This window comes from Protopterus annectens, chromosome 11.part0 (genome assembly GCF_019279795.1).
Source record: "Protopterus annectens isolate FY-2018-M chromosome 11.part0, PAN1.0, whole genome shotgun sequence".
NCBI lineage: Eukaryota > Metazoa > Chordata > Ceratodontiformes > Protopteridae > Protopterus > Protopterus annectens.
Genome location: NC_056745.1, coordinates 99,581,884 through 99,603,780, shown reverse-complemented (window position 1 = coordinate 99,603,780; position 21,897 = coordinate 99,581,884). Strand labels below are relative to the sequence as shown.

Here is a 21,897-nt window from a genome sequence, read left to right as displayed (position 1 = left end):
TTATAAACATGGCTGCAGGAGGCCTAGCAGCACCACGTGCTGGGGTAGATACATCCAAAGGGATGGTGTCAGATAGGTCACTAGAAATCGCAGTAGTAGGCAAAACTTCAGAGGCCGATTCAACTAAGGTAGCAGGAGCCTCGGTAGTAGTCATGGATTCGGCTGAGGAATGACCTGTATTCTCGGTTTCGGCCGAAACAGAGACACTCGCGGCTTGCTTAACTGCGGTTTTGGCCGAAACCGCGGACCGCGAGTGTCGGTCTTTCTTTACGTTTTTTTAACTATTTGTGTAGTCGGAGTATCCGACGGCATAATATACGCAAAATCTGAGCCAAAAAACTGTTCAGCAAACTCCGACCGACGCCTAAGCGTTAGTCGGTTGAAGGAAGCACAGGCTAAACAGGCAGCTACGTCGTGGTCTGGGCCTAAACAGGGTAGGCAGTAAGAGTGGAAATCTTTATGAGGTATTTGTTTCCCACAAGTTAAACAGTTATTTACTTTTTCTGACATCAGCTGAGGCAAGAAAGAGTCCCCAATGGGGTACTTAGCTTTTTAGAAGTCTTCGAAGTAGTATTCGGTAGTAGGAATCTCTGGATCTGACCGACCGGCACTTGCGAACAGCTTCTGCTTCGGGCGCCACGCGGCAAGAAAGACTGAAGAAAATGGCGTCGGCTGATGCCTTTATACCCGAAGACCAGCAGAGATGACGTCGGGTTAAGTGCGACATCAGCCGAAGCCGGACCCAGACTTTGGAATCCGGCCGACCTAAGGGCTGCCTGACGACAGGACAACCCCATTTGTTATGACTGCAGATGCATCCTTGGACATCACAGCATCAATGGGACCAGATGGTGTCCCGGGCTGCGTCCTACATGAACTCCAAGAAGAGCTAAACCCAAACATAAAACTACTGTTCAATCTTAGCCTTACTACAGGATATGTACCCAAAGAGTGGCGTACAGCAACAGTGGCCCCTCTCCACAAAGGTGGTGCCTCAACGGATCCTGGAAACTACCGCCCCATAAGCCTGACTAGCTTGGTCTGCAAAGCTATGGAAAGGATCACCATGGACCTCATAAATAAAGATTTGGGGACCTACAGACACTGGATCCTACCCAGTCTGGCTTTAAGGGCAGATCCTGCCTCTTAAACCCAGTCGATTTCTTTGAAACAGTCACCAAGGCCATTGACGAGGGGAAGGTGGTCCACACAGCCTACCTGGACCTCGCAAAAGCCTTCGATACAATACCCCACTCGGGCATTATAGATAAGCTCACCAGCTTAAATATAAACCCCTATGTCATTAGATGGGTTGCAAGCTGGCTCAAGGACAGAATCCACATGGTTAGAATTGCTGGAGCCATGTCAGACTCCAAACCAGTTACAAGTGGCATCCCACAAGGCTCAGTCCTGGGACCTCTCTTGTTCAGTATATATTTCTCGGCGGTACAGGCCAACATGGAAGGACTGTGGCTGACCAAGTTCGCAGATGACTGCAAACTGGGCACCATAATCAACTCTCCAGCCGACACAAGCATCCTCCAAAAGGGCCTCAGAAACAGACAACTGGTGCCAGAGCCATGGCCTCAAGCTAAACGCCAAAAAGTGTACAGTCATCCCCTTTGGCAAAAACAAAGTGCCCACAAATTACCACATAGGTGGTAATCCATTAAGTACAGAAGTCATTAGGGAACTGGGGACCCAAGTTGATAGCAATCTCTCATTTGACAACCACGAGGCCAAAGTGGTTAGAAAAACATTTTGTATAGCCCACCTAATCATGAAGGGATTCACATCTAGATCAGGGGAGGTCATAGTGCCTCTTTACTCATCCCTCATCAGGCCCATAATTGAGTACAATGCCCCTTTTGGGATGTACCTTACCAGAAACCTGCAGCAACTGGAAAGACCCCAAAAGTACCTCACCAAGAGGATCAAAGGGCTCAAACAGATGCCATATGCTGCCTGGTTAATGAAACTCCAGCTCTACTCAGTGGCATACCGCCTGCTTAGAGGTGATCTGTGCCTGACGTATAAAGCCATGTCCAACCCGGAATTAATGGACATGCTGCACCTCAGAAAATCCAAATCCCATCGAGCTACACGCTGGAGAGACTTGAACCTCAGTACTGAAATAAATAGGACATGCTGGAGGGACAGATTCATAACCCAGAGGCTCCCTTCACTCTGGAATAAAATCCCAGTCCAGGTTAGGCAGAGTCCCACATTGACTTTCTTCAAGAGGAATCTTGATGAGTGGATGGGATATCGTAGGTTTACCCCGGCTATCACTTTTGTGTCACTGTTAGAGGCACAGTATACCAACCTCAAAAAAAGGCAGAGCAAAATTAATTTAAAATGGGTGGCGAAAGCCAAACACACACTGGCTAGGCTTATAAATGCCCTAGGGCAGATAGTCGATTAACGCTTACAGGTTCATACTAGACTAAAAGCAAAAAGTCATTTAAGGTTGTTTAAAGAATGCTGACACACAAAGGGGCAATTACATTTTCCATTTGGGGTGACAATGTGGTGCATGCAGGGTGGAATAAGGTCTTAAAGCCAGTAGTACACAGTTACAAAAAGCAAGCCAACTGCCATCAGATCCAATATTTTGGAACCTTCTACAAGGATTCAGGTTTTCAAAGCAAAAATATACTTTAGAGTAACAGGAATTGTTTTGCATACTTTACACAGGTATGAGTGATGCATACATGTATGCTAGACCTTTTCTGTACAGACACTGTGGTAACATAAATGCAATACTGCCTTGGATCAGTCATCTTCAGCCTTTTGCAAACGTTAGCAACTTTGCTCAAACTCGACATAAATCCATTAAACAGAAAAGTACACTCAGTTTAGGATATACAACACAGACCTCAGGCAATCTCTCTTCCGTTAGGAAGGCTCTGTATCCAGCACTTCCGTTCATTCAGTTGTGTCTCTTCATTCTTCTTCTGTGCACTTACTTCAGGTGTGTGCCCTTAACCTGAAAGAACTGCCAGGAGCTGCCTCTTCTTTCAATGTTAAATTTCTATTTGGCTGTTTTCATAGAAAACTGGAAGAGCCTAAAGTTACACTTCTACCAGCGGTTACAGGAAAACACAGCAACTTCAGAAAAGCTTAACATTAGGACCCTTTTGGTAAATTCCTGATCATCAAACCTGAAAAGCAACCCTAAACCACCCTCTGCTTATTCAATTTTCAGAATTCACATTACCAGGAAATGCATTAGTGCCTTGAGGGCAGACTGCCACCTAGATTACTCCATTTATAAGACACTCCTAAGAAATGACCCAGGAGACTGGGATCTGGGAACAAAACTGGACAGTAATCTGGCTTTTCACCCCCCTACCCCTCAAATGAATACCTACACAAATGGGCTGAATTGCAAGAATGGGCTTATAAAGGCCCTGGTGACCATTAGCCTAGTATATACCGGTGAACCAAGCCATTATCTTAGGCAGACAAAATGTACAGAAACCATACAATACATTGTTAAAGTGGTGAAACAGCAGCCGCTGCATCACTGTTACAGGGGATGCTGTCTAGTACAGGCATACTTTAACTAGTAATAATCCCAAACACTACTGCCACACAAACATTTGTCCTTATGATGGTCCAGCTACAAAAGCACTCCCCAGAAGGGTCAAAGCTATCAGCCGCTTCAAAGACGACTTCCTTCAGCTAATAAAGTGCAGAAAGTACCAAGATAGTTACCATTACTGACCAGATGCGTAATATACACTGTGCTCAATAAGGATATGCAGAACCACTACTTTACTGGATGAAAAGTATCATTGCTTATCAACACTTTGTATTACGTTCCCAGTACGAGCTACCTCCTGTTCAGAATCTGCATGTTCTCTGTATATCCACACAAGCTTATTAAACTCCCATTTCTTCTCATATCCCACCTTGAAATGGATAACGTACTGAAAATGAACAGACTCTGGAGCTAAGTGATTGGGCCCTAAATATAGCTCTACCCAGCCCTGGGGGAAGAAAAGTGACTATGCCTTGCTACAAGGAGCATCGCTTGCTGCAGGGCAACCTCTGCCTCCTGGTGAAGGCAGTGAAGACGAGTTGGTCTGACATCGGCCAATGTACACTGCAGCCTGGTCAAGTGTGTGGACACACACACAGTAGTAAGTGACTACAAGAAAGCATAAAATGGAAATCTGACAGCAAGGCTTGGCAGTTTGCCAGCATCCACTTCCACTCTTCAATTCAAGTTGAGATGCAGTAGCAGCATAAGTCAGCCTCCCTGCACAGGGACATCTTCACCAGTTAAGGTGATATGGACTAGCTCTAAGTGGCTAGGGTGGAGGTTAGAGGAAAGTTTACTAGAAGACTGGCAGAGCTTAATGGTTAAAGGTTGGGAAGGATATAAAAAGTCACACTTATGAGTGCATTGCAGCACGTGGTAAATTTATTCGACTGTGTTAAAACTTTGTAAGCTTTTTAAAGCTGCAGCCTAAATAAATTCATGGCTTCCCTTGGTGACATCACCTCAGGAAACAGTCCACAGACTTAACTGGAAATGTCTAAGTGCATGCACAGTATGTATCCTTTGAAGACTATGAACATAGCTCGTTTTAATTTGCGTGACAGGTTTGAGAGGAGTTAATTTTCACTGACAACGCAGGAAGAGTTTTATGAGTCACATTTTTACCTGAATACAAGACTGCAACATAAACTGATGAGGCGAGAATCCTGTTTGTCACTTTATACGCAGCATATTTTAGAAAATACAGTGGCGACAATACATTTAAAAAAAGGAGAGTGCTGCTAAGGAGCACTGCGAAACAGAGGTCATAAACCACCACAAACTAAATTATGTGGTGGAAATGCATGTTAGTAACCAACTCTTCCAACAGGCTGTTGTACAAACTATTTTGTTACATGGGTACAAAACACAAAGCACTCTGATCCCACTCTGGAGAAAGAAATTTAATGGCATCATGTTTCTTCAGCCAATCAACTTTTTTTTTTACACTAAAAAGCAAACGTGTACAAATGAAGATAAGCTGTTCTTAAACCAATCTACTGTCCTACTCCATGACAAGCAAAAATAACGGATACAAGATGGTTTGTTAGCACAACAAAGTTGTTAAGACAACTTAAACTCAGAACAAAGACTTTGATCTTACCTTTTCCTTGTTTGCAAAGCCCCAGATGCCAGCTGCAATCTCTACTCCAAAGATGATGAGAAGAAACATGAAAAACTAAAAGGAAAAAAGCCCATGGTCAAGCAAATGCCATAAAAGCTGTGCATCAGTTCTGATTCTTGAATTAAAATCATAAAATGTTCCTGTAACTGCTTACCAGTAACTAGATAAAAAGGTGCTGTCCTGGTGAAAATAAGACACATCGGTCACACAAATCCTTACAGAAAGAAACGAGTAAAGCAAGTCAATGCCAAATCAGGACATGTTTTGGCAAGATTAAGTTCTAGGGTAATGCAGCCACCTGACAGCTAAATCAAACCTCTGCGCATGACCTGAACTTGGCCCTACTTATCTAGGCAGGCATAGTTGCAGTCATTTAAATCTGTTGCACCTTAAAGACACTAGTCTGATTGGGCATTAGCTCTGCAAGAAAGTATATAATCCCGGCACAGGGGTATGGAGATGCAAAACAGAAAATTCTGCCAAGCAGAGGGGAAGCTATGCCCAGCAATCAGATGCAGTCTCACAGATACAGCACTACTGTAGAGTGCCCAACAACTTGTGTGGAGAACATCAAAATGTTCTAGCTGCATGAATTCCAGTCTACAAGCCAAGTATCTTTGCTTAAAAGGTGGGAAAAGCCCCCACAAAACTAACCACAAAGGCAATTAAGACAAAACTTTTATGGATCATATGAGATCAAGTTTGCAGTGCTTGGTAAGGTATACAGCTGTACACCACACTCTTTGCATATGTTGGATAAGGAATCAAGTTTAAGGGCAGATACAGTCTGCCAAGGTTTTGTGAGGTATCTTCCCTATGAAGACTGGCAATGCTCAAGACTTTTCTTCTCTTACTACCTTTGTTAAAAAGGAAGATACAAAGGAGTATTTTGTTGAAAATGCAACAGCAGTCCAAATATTCATGGTATGATGAAGTTACTTATGCAGACTTGAAATTTTGTGAATAGGAGAAGACTGACTTCAAACTGGAGTATACTTCTGGGAAGGAAACTGACTACAGTGTACAAAGACTGTGCATCTCTTGAGAGAAGACATCAGGCTGCAAAATTATTTTGCTTTTGATTATAGCAAAGAAACTTTCCAGACAAGACATTTTTCTACCAAAATCTACATGTGCAAAGGGGACGGAAGAAAAAGCTCAGATCCCAAGGAAAAACAGTTTCCTTCATCACACGCCTAAAAGTAATTGAGAAATAAAATTTTCAGAAAGCCACAGATGCTAGCCAACCTCTGCAGTAAATAAAGTCAGTATCAGGAGATACCAAACAGGATCTACTTGCTCCTTATCCAAAGTGAGGAGCAGTACCACTTTCCAAGTATACCCTTTGGAGATAACTCTCCAGAAAGCACAAAAGCGGTGCACACCCTCCTATAAAAAGTCCACATAAGCTGCCAGTTAAGGAAACTGCACCAGCCAGAAAGGGACAAGTACAGTAACATGGGTAGGTATGCCATAATTTTATCTAGACAGCAGGTGAGGAAACCACAGCTAGCAAAGGTCGAAAGGGAATTTTAAAACTAGCCATGGCCTCTCCCTTTTCTTTTTGAAAAAAGCCAGATATGTGGGATTAGTGGGAAGGCAAAGTATAGGGTGGAGCACAAGTTAATCCTGTGCATATTCCTGGGGATTCAAAGCCACTACTGAAGTTAACTAACATCTTAAAGTTATGCACTATACCACCATTATGTTTAGCAACCGTAGGAGAGAAGCATGTCTGCAGTCAGCTTGTCAGAGTTCACCTCCCCTTTGATGTGGATTGTAAAAGGTTATATTAACAGACCATGCCAGGAAATAAACTTTGCAGGGAAGATGGTCATTTCTTTTCAGATGGAAGCAACCTTCTCAATGCAAAGAGATTACACAACTGTACTTTCTGCATACTAGTAAAATCTTGCCATAACAGTAAACATCCTCTTCACTGTTTCAGTATTCTTTGCACTAGGGAAATCACTGCCAAGAATGTTCTTCACACCTGGTCTGGCCAGCATACTAAAGGCTTGAGTGGTAAAACAGACGTCTTAGGTCACAAATATGCCCCGTGCACCCCATGTAGGGCATAAAGGTGATGTACAGACATACCATCCTCAGAACTGAAAAGCTCCAGGAATGACAATCCAAGGTGAAAATAAGGAACGTGTACTTCCAGAAGGTGAAAGGAAACAAGGAGGGGAGGGAGCAAATACTGCAACAGTAAATAGGACATGTAATGTTATGGTAAGATTTTACCCAACTGTACTATGTCCCCCAACTGTACTAGGTCCTTCTACATCACTATTGCAGTATTCTTTACAATAGGGAGAGTACAAAAGCTCAGGAAGAAAATTGGGAGGATGAAGGTCCAGCAGAGCGCTCAAGAAAGCCATACAGGCTAGCCCTTGGAAATCCAGCTCTAGCCCTAGAAACATCCAACTTAAAGTGCTTGGTATAAAGTAGGCACAGAAGTCCAAGTAGTCGCCAGAATGGAATATCCAAACCTCTGAAAAAGGCATCAGATGCCAGAGCTCTAGAAGAATAAGCCTTAACTGGAGAAGGAAGGCTTTTCCCATGAAAGGAAGTGGCCTTGGATATCTCCAAGGAATTTGCTTAGAAACAACCAAATCTAAAGATCCCGGATGAAAAGAAAAAGCTGCTCAGATTTACAAATGGCTTTAGTTTTATCAGAATAATCAGTCATCTATGAATATCCAAGGTATGAAGAACCTTCTCACTAACAGACTGTGGAGGGAAAAAAGTGGCCACATTAAAAGACTGATTAAGAGAACACTTGGGCATAAAAGGGATTAGTATGGGCAAGCACCGTCTCTATGAAAAACAAAATGGGAGGAACAGCCATAAGGGACTGCAGCTCAGACATCCACCTGGCTGAGATAAGGGCCAAAAGAACAATCTGCCAAGAACAATGCAAGGACGCTGAAGTTAAGGCTCCAAGAGAGCCAGGCTCAATTTTTCCAGGATAAAATTAAGGTCCCAGAAAGGAGGAATGACCTTGAGAGGCCTAATAAAAAGGACCATTTAAGAAATTGTTTGGCCTCAAATCTAGAAGCTAAAGGGGGGAGTCAAAAGCAGACTAGCAGAAACAACAAGTGGGCTTTGACAGAAGAGCATGCCAACCCAGCATTGAGCAATTCACACAAATTGTGTAAAGCCTTATCATAACCATAGATGTCCTCTTCCATGCTGCAGTACTCATGTGGGATCCCCTGCCTCAGGTGACTCGAACATCCAGCTCATATACAAGCTTAGCCTAGCTGTTGTAAGGTGCGTGGGACATCATAGGCAGGGAACAAACTGTGGGCTATAAATGTGACATCCGCACAGAACTCAGAACTGAATACCTAGTCTGACAGTCTAAGGTCAGCTGAAAAAATGACATCCAGATAAAGGAAAAGGTTATATGGGGGGGGGGTAGGAGGGGGTGATAGGAATACTGCAACATGGAAGAGGACATTATGGTTATGGTAAGATTTTATACAAATATTCTGTGTCCTATTCTTATGTTGCAGTATTCTCACATATGGGAGAGTACCAAAGCTCAACCTCGGATATGGTGGCGGAAGCTGCAGTCTCCAAGAATACATGGAGGATGCCTTTGGTGAATCCTGCCCTAGTTCTGGAGAAGCAATCCAATTTATAGTGTTTAGTGAAGGTGTGAACTGAGGACCATGTTGCTGACTCCAGGATGGTGGCTGTATCTCAACCTTTAAGGAAAGCCTGTGAGGAGACCACTGCTCTGGTAGGGTGGGCTCTAAGTGTGGTAACCTTCTTCCATGGAAGGAGTAGCAGAAAGATTGTTTTGGATACCCAAGAAGATATAATCTGTTTGGATACCACTTTTCGCAGAGCCCTGGGGTGAAAGGGCACAAAACTGGTTGGACTGATGTCCTTAAGTCTTATCCAGATAGAACCCAAGGAGCGCACTCGCACTGTCATTCTGTGATGGAAAGAATGTAGGTAAATGGACAGATTAAGGGAAAGTTCAGACCATTTTAAGCATGAAGGAGGGGTCAATGCGCAGAGATACCCTATCCTTATGGAAAACGAGGTAAGGAGGGATAGCCATGAGCGCTTGTAATTCCAAGACTCTTCTGGCTAAAGTCAGGGCTACTAGCAGAACAGCTTTCCAGGTACACATTTTTAATGTGGCTGAAGCTGCTGGTTCAAAGGGGATAGTAAGTTTCTCCAGAATGAAATTTGAGTCCAAGGAGGAGGTAGGAGTTTCCTCTGCGTTTGATGTGAAGGACCCCCTTGAGAAAGCTTGAAAGTTCAGACTTTAGGAGCTCACACAAGTAGGACAAAGCTAGATACAGTCTAGTTGCATTTTAAGGCACCAAATTGGGATCCTTTTCAAATAGGATAGAGGACCTCCTAGTAGTAGGTTTCCTGGCCTTCTGCAGCACAAACAGCACATCCGCTAAGTAAAGGTGTCTGACAGTGATCAGAAGTTCATCACACACAAGTAAGACGGAGTGTTTGGCAAGTGTGAGTGGATGAGAGAACTTGTGATTAAGGTCCATCTTGTGAGGCAAGTTGTGGTGCTTGCCCTTGGCTAGTGACAACAGATGGGGAACCAATGCTGCCTTGGCCAATAAGGGATCGCCAGCAAGATTTCTGGCTTGTCCAGCTGAATTTTTTGCCAGACCTTCTGTATTGGAGTAGGGGGGAAGCATACAGGAACATCCCCTTCCATGAAATTGAGAAGACATCCACTCTCCAAGCTTGTGGGGAGGGGTACCTTCAGCAGAAAGTACAGTTTTGTACCTACCATAAATGTAGATGTTAGAGTGGTTATGCTGCTGCAGTCATCACACTTGGGTTATCCTGCCGTCAGGCGGTCCCCCACAGTCGGCCCGAATTCCAAAGCCTTGGTCTGGCGTCGGTGGTTGTCGCTTCTTCCCTGACATCAGTGCAGCAGGGGTACAAGAGGCAGCCAACGCCATTTTCTTCAGTTTTTCTTGCCCCAGATGTCAGGTGCCCCAAACTAAGGCGGCAAAATAAGAAGCTTGCAAAACATACCTTAGTGAAAAACAATAGTACTAGTAAGCAAATACACCATATAGACCTGCATCTCAAAGGTTGATTTACATGGAGGTATAAGAAACGCCTTGTTAGGTAGAGGGGATGGAGGGAGGGTAACCTGGACTGCAGCAGCATAACCACTTTAACATCTACATTTATGGTAGGTACAAAACTGTACTATGTTCATTGTGCTATGCTGCTGCAGTCATCACACTTGGGTAGAGTCCCAAAGCTATGGTTGGGCAGTAGGAACTAAACTGGGTTAGGTGCAGCCAAGATGCCCTGCAGCACTGCAGTGGCAAACCCAGCTCTGGTTTTTGAGTATACAGGAAGGTGGCAATGCTTGGTGAAGGTGTGCACTGAACTCCAGGTAGCTGCCTCCAGAATGTCCTTTGTTGGGACTCCTCGGAGGAAGGCTGCTGAGGTTGCTGTAGCCCTGGTAGGGTGAGACCTAATATTAGCAGGCACTGCTTTCCCATGGTGTGAGTAGCAAAAGCGGATACAATGTGCTATCCATTTGGAGATGGTCTGTTTTGAAATAGACTTTCCTTCTGAACCTGGTGCATAGGATACAAGGAGTTGGTCAGATTTTCTGAAGGCCTTTGTCTTGTCCAAATAGTAATGCAACTGTCTGTGAATGTCCAAAAAGTGGAGTCTTTCTCCTTTATTCTGTGGGTTTGGATAAAAGGTCGGCAAGTGTATGGTCTGAGAGCCACACTGGATACTACCGTTGGCATGAAGGAAGGGTTGGTGTGTAAAGATACTCTGTCCTGATGGAAAATGCTGAAAGTTCCACTGCCATAAGTGCCTGCAGTTCTGAGACTCTGCGTGCTGAGGTGATATAAGTATTGAAGCTCTGCTGAAAAGGCTGGTTCGAAAGGAGGTAGTGTTAACTTTTCCAGCACAAAATTTAGATCCCAAGTTGGAGTTGGTGGTTTTCTGGGGGGTTTTATATTTTTTGCCCCTCTGAGAAACTGCCTTAGCAAAGGATGAGAAAATGGGAGGAACCGTATCATACTGAGCTGAAATGGCTGAAGCATGGATCTTTATAGATAAGAAAGGCCTTTGTGTAGCATCTCAGTTAGATATTGGAGTATGTGCGGAATATTTGGGATGCCAGGATTTAGGCTTCTGGCCTGACTCCATGCACAAAATCTTTTCCATTTGTCTGAGTAAGCTTTTCTGGTGCTGGGCCTCCTGGCCTCCAAAATGACATTCTGGACGTCCTTTGAGAGAAGTGTTGCTTGATAATTTAAGGTATTTTCCATGCAGCTAGATTTAAGGTCCTTAGTTGACTGAAGGATCTGAGTTTTGTTGGGTTAACAGCAGAGGGAATTGAGGTAAGATCCATGGAGGGCTGCGAGTCAAGTTTCGTAGTAGTGGGTACCAGTGCTGACGTGGCCAGTCCGGAGAAATGAGGATCATCTGCGGTCTCTCTGATCTGACTTTCAGTAATACCTTGGTCAGTAGAGGCAGAGGTGGGAAGGCATAGACTGACAATGCTGTCCAACTGAATGATAGGGCATCCACTTTCCAGGCCAGGGGTTAAGTCCTTGTGCAAAATTTTTGTAGCTGGCAATTGTTGGTGGAGGCAAACCGATCTATGTCTGGTGGACCCCACCTTTGAATTATCATTGAGAATACTTGTGGGTGTAGTCTCCACTCGCGAGGGTCTGTCAAATTTCTGCTTAATTCGTCTGCCAATATGTTCTCCTTTCCTGGCAGGAATTGTGCTTGCAGTTGTACTTGGCAAGTACATGCTGTGTTCCACAAGGCCATTGCCTGTCTGCATAGTGGGTAGGAGTGCGTTCCTCCTTGTTTATGTACCACATAACTGTGGTATTGTCCGTCCTTATTAGAAGTTGTCCTGGATGCAAGAAGTCCTTGAAGGCTGTTAGTGCATTTTTTACAGCTAGCATATCCTTTTGATGTGTAGTTGCCTTTGGTTTGCAGACCATTTGCCCTGTATGCATTGTCCTGCCATGTTGTCAAGGTTTGGTTTGCTGGAGGTAAGACAAAAGGAAGACCCTCGTTTGCTTGGCATGATTGAGCCCACCATAGAAACTCTTTTTGAAGGCAGGGAATGAGAGAGTTAAACTTGCTTCGAGGCTGTCTCTGTGTTGGGACCATACATTTTTTAGGTACCACTGTAGTTCTCTCATATGCAGCTTTTGCATATGCAATTAGTTGAACGCAGGATGCCATGTACCCCAATGCCTGCAGGAATTTCCTTGCAGTGAGCTGGGCGGAAGTTGCCATCTTTTTGAAGTACTGAGCCAGTTTTTGCTTGTCTGGCGTAAGGTAAGCCATCTGGGCCGTTGTATTCAAGCTGGCACCCAGGAAAATTATTTCTTGCGAGGGTATTAGTTTTGACTTTTTTGTTTACTGTGTACCCTAGGCAACTTAGCAACTTTGTTACAAATGTCAGATGCTGTAGTAGGATGTCTTTGCTGTCCGCTTGGATCAGGCAGTCGTCCAGATATGGATAAATTTGTATTCCTCGTTGTCTGCAGTATGCAATTACTGATGCCAGGCATTTCGTGAATACTCTGGACGCAGTAGATAAGCCAAAGGGCAATGCAGAGAACTGATAATGCGTTGTGCCTGTCAAAAATCTGAGGTATCTTCTGCAATCTTGCCTGATAGGGACATGCAGGTATGCCTCTTGGAGGTCCAACGTTACCAGCCAAGACTCCTTGCCCAGCATGGGAAGAAGCTGCTGTAGTGTGAGCATTTTGAATTTGGGTATGTCCAGGTACGTGTTTAGAATTGAAAGGTCTAAGATGGGTCCTCCAGGCTTTGTCCTTTCTTGGTACTTTTGCAGGTACCTTTTGAATTGCTTTCATGTTCATGAGAGCTGAAATTTGATTTTGTGCCTCTGCCCATTGGATTGTTGGCAGATTTGGCATGCCTCTCATCCGTGGTAGTGTGAAAATGAATCTAACCTCGGGTAATAATATCCAGAACCAATTTGTCCTTGTTATGATGCGCCAATTTTGTGGAAAAAAATCCAGTTTTCCTCCTAGAGGTGCTGCCTGGGCAATTTTGCTCGGCAGGTGAAGAGGAAAGTCATTGAGTTTGTTTTCTGAAGGGTTGAGATTTGTAGTCTCCCCCTCGGAGTTGTTTGCCTTTGTCTAGGCCTGAAGGTACCCTGTGCCTGGCCTCTGCCCCTAGGGTGTCTGTACCTGCCCCTTTGGGGTCTGTGAAGCAGGAAAGGACCATTTTTTTGATGGCCAGTTTCTGCTGAAGCGAGGAGGTTGTACCTGTAAGAAATCTTTAACTCTTTGCATTGATTTTGCTTTTTCTTCCATTTTCTTTAAAACTTCCTCGGCTTTGACACCAAATAACGCATCCTTTTGCAGTGGAGCATCCAGTAACTTTGCTTTGACATGTTCTGGTAAGGTCTGCTCTTTTAGCCAAGCATGTCTACGTATTACAGACCCTGTGACAGCTGCTCTACAGGAGGCCTCCAAAGAATCAAACACTGCAAGGTATGTTTTCCCACTTGTTCTGCTGCATGCAACAAATCTTGCATCCCTTTGAAATCTAGTTGATCTGTGTGAGGGATCATTTTCTGTTTTAACTGAGTAAGCAAGTACTGCTGGTATTTAATCATGTGAAAGTGGCAGTTTAATGCCCTCATGGCCAAAGTGGCAGAGGTATACACTTTTTTCCCCCATCTTTCTAATGCCCTGGAATCTCTTCCCACAGGTAGTGGATTCTTAGCAGTAGAGGCCTTTACCCCTTTGGGACCCTGGGAAATGGTTTCTGGGACTGCAGCAGGGCTTTTATATAAAAACTTGAGTCAGGGACTCGATAGTATCTGTCTGGTTTAGGTGGTGCTGGAGGTAAGGAATCTGGATTTAGATTGGATTCAGTGTAGACATCATCCAGAATGTCTAGAACAGGAGGAATGGCTAGGGGTCTATGCTGAGGTAGAAGAAGAAACTCACGGAGTCTTTTCTTGGAGTCAGAGTAATCTTGTCCTTCCCAGTGGAAATGCTCTCATGGTGTGCAGGGTTTCCCCAAAAGAGAAGTCTTCGGGGGGGGGGGGGGGGGGGACAGAGGGAATAGACTCCTCAGCATCTGAGTCTTCATAGAGAGGGAAGGGGTAATCCTGTTCCTCAGTCTGCTGAGGAAATGGATTTCTGGTCAGGAGGTAAATCTTCCTCCAGTCTAGGCCTTTTGTCAGGAAGGGGTTGGGAACCCCTGATAAGGGTAATCGGGTCCTCCGCCATATTGAGCATCTATTTTTTAGGCATAGGGGCCCGTGTGGGAGTCTGTTGACCCGGTTTCTTAACCTCTGGAAGCTTAGCGTATGACTTAACAGAGTCATCAGTTTAAAGATGCCTTCTGAAACCGAAGGCCTGTCCATAGTCTCCAGATCGCCGCCAGGGCTGGCGTCCGCGAGTTGGAGGAACCGGCTCCAGTGGCCCAGTAGATTCTGACAGAGGTAGTCGTATTTTCTAAATCTGCGGTAGTCAGGAGCTGTGTAGGCGCCTCACTGAGTACCGGAGATCCGGCAGCAGGCCTAACAGAGACCTCGGTATCTGGTCTAGGTCTAGGCTGCCTGTCTTTGTCCTTACGTTTTTTTAAAAATAGCTGTTGGAGGTTCCGACGACATGTAGTTGAATTTTCTGCCAAAATAATGTCTGGCGGTATCAGCCCGACGCTTAGTGCATTTATTGAACCTAGCGCAAAACCAACAACCAGAAACGTCATGGTCTGGGCCTAGGCAAGGAATACAATAAGAATGAAAATCCTTAAGTATTTGCTTCCCTACAATAAGAATGAAAATCCTTATGAAGTATTTGCTTCCCCACAAGAAATACAATTAACCTTGTCTGACATCGGTCTGAGGCAAGAAAAGTTTCCCCAACGGGGTATTTAGATTTATAGAAGACTTCGGCTGAAAAATTCTGTTCGAAAATCTCAGGAGCTGGCTGACCGGCACTTGCAAACTGCTTCTGCTTCGGGCACCGCGGGGCAAGAAAGACTGAAGAAAATGGCAACGGCTGCCTCATACCCCTGCCGCACTGACATCAGGGAAGAAGCGATGACAACCGACGCCGGACCAAGGCTTTGGAATTCGGGCAGACTGCGGGACCGCCTGACAGCAGGATAACCCAAGTGTGATGACTACAGCAGCATAGCACGATGAACATAGGTTCATACTAGGCTATCTGCCCTGGGGCAATTATATGCCTAGCCCGATTCTGTATGGCTTACGCCACTCCTTGATTTGAGTATACTGTGCCCTTCCTTGATTTGAGTATACTGTGCCCTTTAAGATTTAGTTTACTGTGCCTCTGTCTAATAGTGACACAGGAGTAATCCCTGGCACAAACCTACGATCCCCCATCCACCTATCGAGATTCTTCAAGAGATTCAGTGAGGTGCTCTGCCTCACATGAACTAGAATTCTATTCCAGAGCGAAGGGAGCCTCTGGGTTATGAACCTGTCCCTCCAGCAAGTTCTATTTATTTCTGTGTTGAGGTTCAAGTCCCTCGAGCATGTGGCTCTAAGGGATTTAGATTTACTGAGGTGGAGCATGTCCATTAATTCTGGATTTGACATAGCTTTGTATGTCAGGCATAGATCGCCACGAAGTAGGCGGTATGCAACTGAGTAGAGCTGGAGTTTTTTTTAACCAAGCAGCATATGGCATCTGTTTGAGACCCTTGATCCTCTTGGTGAGATACTTTTGGGGTCTAATTGCTGCAGGTGTCTGGTAAGGTACATCCCAAAAGGGGCATGGTTTTCTATGATGGGCCTGATGAGGGACGAATAAAGGGGCACGATTACCTCTCGATCTAGATGTGAAACCCTTTGTGATGAGGTGGGCTATGTAGAAGGTCTTTCTAACCACTTTGGCAATGTGGTTTTCAAAGGAGAGTGCTATCAACTTGGGTCCCCAGGTCCCTAATAACCTTCTCTGTACTTAATGAGGTCCCTAATAACCTTCTCTGTACTTAATGGGTTTCCACCTATGTGATAATTTGTGGGCACATTGTTTTTGCCAAAGGGTATGACTATACATTTTTTGGCATTTAGCTTTAAACCATGGCGCTGGCACCAGTTATCCGTCTGAGACCTTTTTGAAGGATGTTTGTGTCAGCTGGAGAGTTGATTATGGCACCCAGTTTGCAGTAGTCTGCGAACTTGGTGAGCCATAGTCCTCCCACGTTTGCCTGTACCTCAGAAAAGTATATACCGAACAAGAGTGGTCCCAGGACAGAACCCTGTGGGACGCCACTTGTGACCGGTTTCGAGTCTGACATGGCTCCAGCAACTCACTCTGTGGGTTCTGTCTGAGCCGGTTTGCGACCCATCTTGTGACATAGGGGTTTATATTTAAGCTGGATAGCTTATCTATGATGCCAGAGTGGGGTATTGTGTCAAATGCCTTTGCAAGGTCCAGATAGGCTGTGTGGACCACCTTCCCTTCATCTATGGCTTTGGTGACTGTTTCGAAGAAGTCAACCAGGTTCAAAAGGCAGGATCTGCCCTTGACAAAGCCGAAAGTACAGTTTTGTACCTACCATAAATGTAGATGTCCGATAGATATGCAATTGCAGTCATAACATATGAGTTGTCTTGCCTCAGGCAGCCCTCGGTCGGCCGAATTCCAAAGTCTGGGTCCGGCGTCGGCTGGTGTCGCCTCCTCTCAGACGTCACAACGGCTGGAGTATAAAGGCATCAGCCGACGCCATCTTCTTCAGTGTTTCTTGCCCCAGATGCCAGGTGCCCTCCTAAGAAGGCTAAATTTGGTGACTGGATAAACAATTCCAGACATGCACAACAGTAATAAACAGATGCACCATAGGAGATACCCCCAGCTAAAGGAACGGGGGGAATGGACCCAAATGAAGGAAAAGAGGGGAAGGCGGGAGGGAAAAATCCAACTGCAGTTGCATATCTATCGGACATCTACATTTATGGTAGGTACAAAACTGTACTAGGTCCTTCAAGAATGCAACTGCAGTCATAACATATGGGTTGACTACCATAGCCAAGCTGGGGGTGGATGGAGCTAAGAAAGAGATGGTGTAGCTAAAATGCCCTGCAGGACTGCCGAAGCAAAGCCTGCTCGGGATCTGGAGTATAAAGGCAGGTTGTAGTGTTTGGTAAATGTATGCACGGAGCTCCATGTAGCAGCCTCTAGAATGTCCTTTGTAGCCACTCCTCTTAGGAAAGCTGTGGATGTGGCTATAGCTCTGGTGGAATGTGGCCTAATATTGGCTGGCACACTTTTTCCATGATGCAGTGTCCAATCCATTTTGAAATTGTTTGCTTGGAGATTGCTTTTCCTTGTATTCCAGCAGCATAGGCTACAAACAGCTGGTCAGACTTTCTGGTGGCCTTAGTTCTGTCCAAGTAGTAGCGTAGTTGCCCGTGTTATGTCCAAGGTATGCAGCAGTCTTTCCCCTCTATTTTGAGGATTGGGGAAGAAAGTAGGAAGGTGAATAGCTTGATTTAGAGACACCCTGGAAATCACCTATGGCAAGAAAGAAGGATTTGTTCTTAGAGAGACTCTGTCTTGATGGAAAATGAGGAAAGGAGGTACTGCCATGAGTGCCTGTATCTCCGAGACTCTTCTTGCTGATGTGACTGCCAATAGAAAAACCGTTTTCCATGATAGAAATTGCATCTCCGAGGTTGCTGCTGGCTCAAAGGGAGGCAGACAATTTTTCCAGTACAAAATTGAGGTCCCGTGCAGGTACTGGTTGTTTTCTGGGAGGCTTGATATTCTTTATCCCTCTCAGGAACTGTCCAAAGGATGTGAGAACACTGGTGGATCACAATTGTATCTTGCTGAGATTGCTGAGGCATGAATCTTTATGGAAGAATATGAGAGTCCAGAATGAAACATTTCTGCCAAGTATTCCAATATCTGAGGTATACTCAGTACTGTTGTATCCTGACCCCTGTTTGCAGCCCAGATGCTGAATCTCTTCCACTTGGCTGAATAGGCTTTTCTGGTGGATGGTCTGCGTGCTTCCAATAAGATGTCCTAAACTGCCTTGGAAAGATTGGAAGCGGAAGGAGTTAAAGTAACCTCCAGGCTGTCAGATGTAATGTTTTCAGGTTTTGGTGAACAGTCCTGTAGTTGTGTTGTGTTAGGAGCAGGGGCCATAGGGGCAGAGGCCACAGTTTGGTCCGAGTTATGCTCAACAGCAATGGGTACCAGTGTTGCTTTGGCCAGTCTGGAGCTATCAAAATGCCTGTTGGTTGTTCTGCTTTGATCTTCAGGATCACCTTGGTCAACAGTGGCAGAGGAGGAAATGCATAAATTTTTAGGGAATTCCAGCTGAAGGAGAGAGCATCCGTTGTCCAGGCTAGTGCATGGTGGGTCCTAGTACAGAACTTTTCCAGGTGATGATTCGTGTGAGACGCAAATAGATCTATGTCCGGTCTTGTGAGAAAATGTGGGGATGCAGCATCCATTCGTGTGGATCCAAGGAGTCCCTCCCTGCTTGTTTATATACCACATGACAGTGGTGTTGTCTGTCCTTATTAGTAAATGTCCTTGCTGCAGTGATTTTTCAAAACTCTCGATTGCATGTATCACTGCCAGCATCTCTTTTTGGTTTATGTGCAGATGTCTTTCCTTTGGTGTCCACTGACCTTGAACGCATCTGCCCTCCATGTGCACCCCCCATCCATGATCTGAGGAGTCTGTTGTAATTATTTGACCTGCTTGAGGTCTGTTGAAAGACATGCCCTTGTTTAACTGACTTGCTTGAGCCCACCACAAGAATTCCTTTTGCAGGCATGGAATAAGTGGGATTACGTCCTCTAGGCTTTGGCTGTGTTGGGACCATAAGCTTTTCAAATACCATTGCAGCTTTCTCATATGAAGTCTTACCAAAGGTATCAGAAGAATGCATGATGCCATGAACCCCAGGGCCTGCAGGAGTTTCCTTGCAGTCGGCTGGGAGAGCTGTGCTAGGCCTCTGAAGTACTCTGGTAACTGCTGTTTTTCCTCTGTGAGGTAGGCCATTTGTGTTTGTGTGTCCAGTTTGGCTCCTAGGAAAATAATCTGTTGGGATGGCAGTAGCCTTGATTTCTGAACGGTGACTGTGTATCCCAAGGCCTGTAGTAATTGCATGACATAGTCCAAGTTTTTTATTAAGGTTTGTCTGTTGTCTGCTTGTATGAGGCAGTCGTCCAGGTAGGGGTATATTTGAATTCCCTGGAGTCTGCAGTGTGCCACTACTGATGCCAGGCATTTCGTGAACACTCTGGGTGCAGTAGATAAGCCAAACGGCAATGCTGAGAATTGATAGTACTCTGTCCCTGCAAGAAATCTGAGGTATCTTCTGCAGCTTTGTCCGATTGGGACATGCAGGTATGCCTCCTTGAGGTCCAGAGTGACTGAGAAAGGTATTTAGAGTAGACAAGTCCAGTATAGGCCTCCATTTGTTTTCCTTTCTTGGAACAAGGAACAGTCTTGAATAGAATCCCTGGCCTTGTTCCTGGGGAGGTACCTTTTCTATTGCTTTTATACTTAATAGCTTTGAAACTTGAATGAGTGCCTCTGCCCTTTGATGGTGTGGCAGGTTTGGCATGCCTTGTCATGTAGGTAAAGTATGGAAGTGGAATCTGTAATCCTTGTCTATTAAATCCAGAATCCAACTGTCTTTGGTTAAGATATGCCAGTACTTTGAGAATAAGGATAATTTTCCGCCCAAGGGTGCATCTCTCAGAGCCCTTGTAGGCGGTATGAAAGTCAAGTCATTGTAATTGTCCTTGTGGTGCAGCTGGACTGGCTGCAGCACTTCTTTGATTTGTAGGTTGCCATTGGCGTCCCCTGTAGGAGCCTCGGTATTGGCCTCGGCCACGCCTGTTCTTTCCCCTTTGAAACTTAGTCAGAGTCTGGGAAGGACCAATTCTTTGAAGGCCAGTTTCTACTGAATCTGGGTGGCTGAACCTGGAGGAAATCCTCGACTGTCTGTACTGACTTAGCTTTTTCCTAAATGGACTTGAACACATCTTGTGCATTAGCGCCAAAAAGCTTCTGTTTTTCCAGAGGTGCATCAAGTAACTTTACTTTGACATGGTCTGGCAGTGGCTGATCTTTTAACCAAGCATGTCTATGTATCACAGCCCCAGTCATAGCTGCCCTACATGAAGCTTCCAATGCATTACAACCACACTGAAGAAAATGATTGTTAACCTGCTGAGTGTTATGTATGTGATCCTGCAATGCCTTTCTGTCAATAGGCTCAGGAGAGGCTAACTTTTTCTGTAAATCATCCAGTAAAAAATCCTGGTACTGAAACATATGAAAAAGGCAGTTAAGAGACCTCATGGCTAGGGTGGTGGAGGTATAAACGTTTTTACCCCATCTCTCCATAGACCTGGCTTCCTTATCCGCTGGCAAAGGATTCTTGGCAGTGGAGGTAGCCACTCCCTTGGGACCCTGTGAAATAGTTTCTAAATCCACGGTGTGGGCCTTAGAGATGTTTGAGAGTGTCAGGGGCTCTGTAATATCTGTCTGGCTTGACAGGAGCAGGGGGGAGAGAGTCAGGGTTAGGCACTGGAATCGGAGAAAACATCATCCAAAACATCCATCACAGGAGGAATACCTAAAGGTCTGTGCTGGGGAAGCTTTAGGAAGGCACGGAGCCTTTTCCTGGAATCAGAGAATTCCTGACCCTGCCATTGGAAATGTTCCCTCATTGAGTGCAGGACTTCACCAAAAGAGAAATCCTCTGGAGGAGAGGCAGAGGGAATTGATTCCTCAGCATCAGAGTCCTCATAGGCCTGGAAGGATTCTTCTTGAATATCTGAATGCTCAGAATCCCCTATAGGCCTCATCTGAAGAGAGGTTTTCAGTCTGCACAGTTCTAGGCCTTTTCTCTGCAGGAGGCTGAGAACCTCTGTCTGGGTGAGGCTGAGACCCCCTGATAAGGGAAATAAACAGATTGTCTCTTGCTGCAGACCTCATCAGAAGAGGGGGGCCTGGACAGCAGGTTTAGGATGGGCCTTGGCCTGGCTGGCAGCCTTAGCACGTGTAAAGGCCTTGATGGACATAGATACAGGAGGCCTAGCAGCCCCACGTGCAGGAGTGACCTTGTCCACCGGAATGGTGTCGGGTAAATCAAGAACTTCGGTATCCGGAGGAAAATCAACAACCGGCACCAGAGAGGTCTCCGGGACCGAAGGACTAGTTAACACTGTGTCGTCGGCCTGGAGCGGCTGAATTACCGCTTCCACAGGGACCGAAGCACTAGCGGAGGGTCTAGGAGTAGTATCGGTAGAGGACGTGGGCCGAGGATGCCGGTCCCGGTCCTTCCGTTTTTTTGGAAGATTGAGCTGTCGGTTGATCCGACGGCATGGTATATGCGAAGGATTCGCCAAAAAAGTCTTCAGCAAATTCTGCCCTGCGCCCGAGTGCGCACTTATTAAAGCAAGCACAGGCCGAGACATCATGGTCTGGGCCCAGGCAAGGAAGACAGTAAGAATGGAAGTCCTTATGAGGTATTTGTTTACCACAAGACAAACAATTAACAACTTTCTCAATTTGTTCTGACATCGGCTGAGGCAAGAAAAAATGTTCCCCAACGGGGTACTTAGCTTTTAGATGACTTCAGTACTGAAAACACAGGAGCTGACCGACCAGCACTTGCGAACTGCTTCTGCTTCGGGCACCGCACGGCAAGAAAGACTGGAGAAGAT

At 45.4% G+C, this 21,897-nt stretch overlaps 1 protein-coding gene across 1 annotated transcript in view; it reads right to left on the bottom strand.

Moving 5' to 3' along the window:
* Positions 1-21,897, bottom strand: part of CD9 (CD9 molecule) — a 629,923-nt gene that overhangs the window by 358,931 nt on the left and 249,095 nt on the right. The window contains exon 4 of the mRNA XM_044087176.1: positions 5,143-5,228. Coding sequence (XP_043943111.1) covers positions 5,143-5,228 — 86 coding nt within the window. The remainder of the gene's footprint in view (positions 1-5,142; positions 5,229-21,897) is intronic.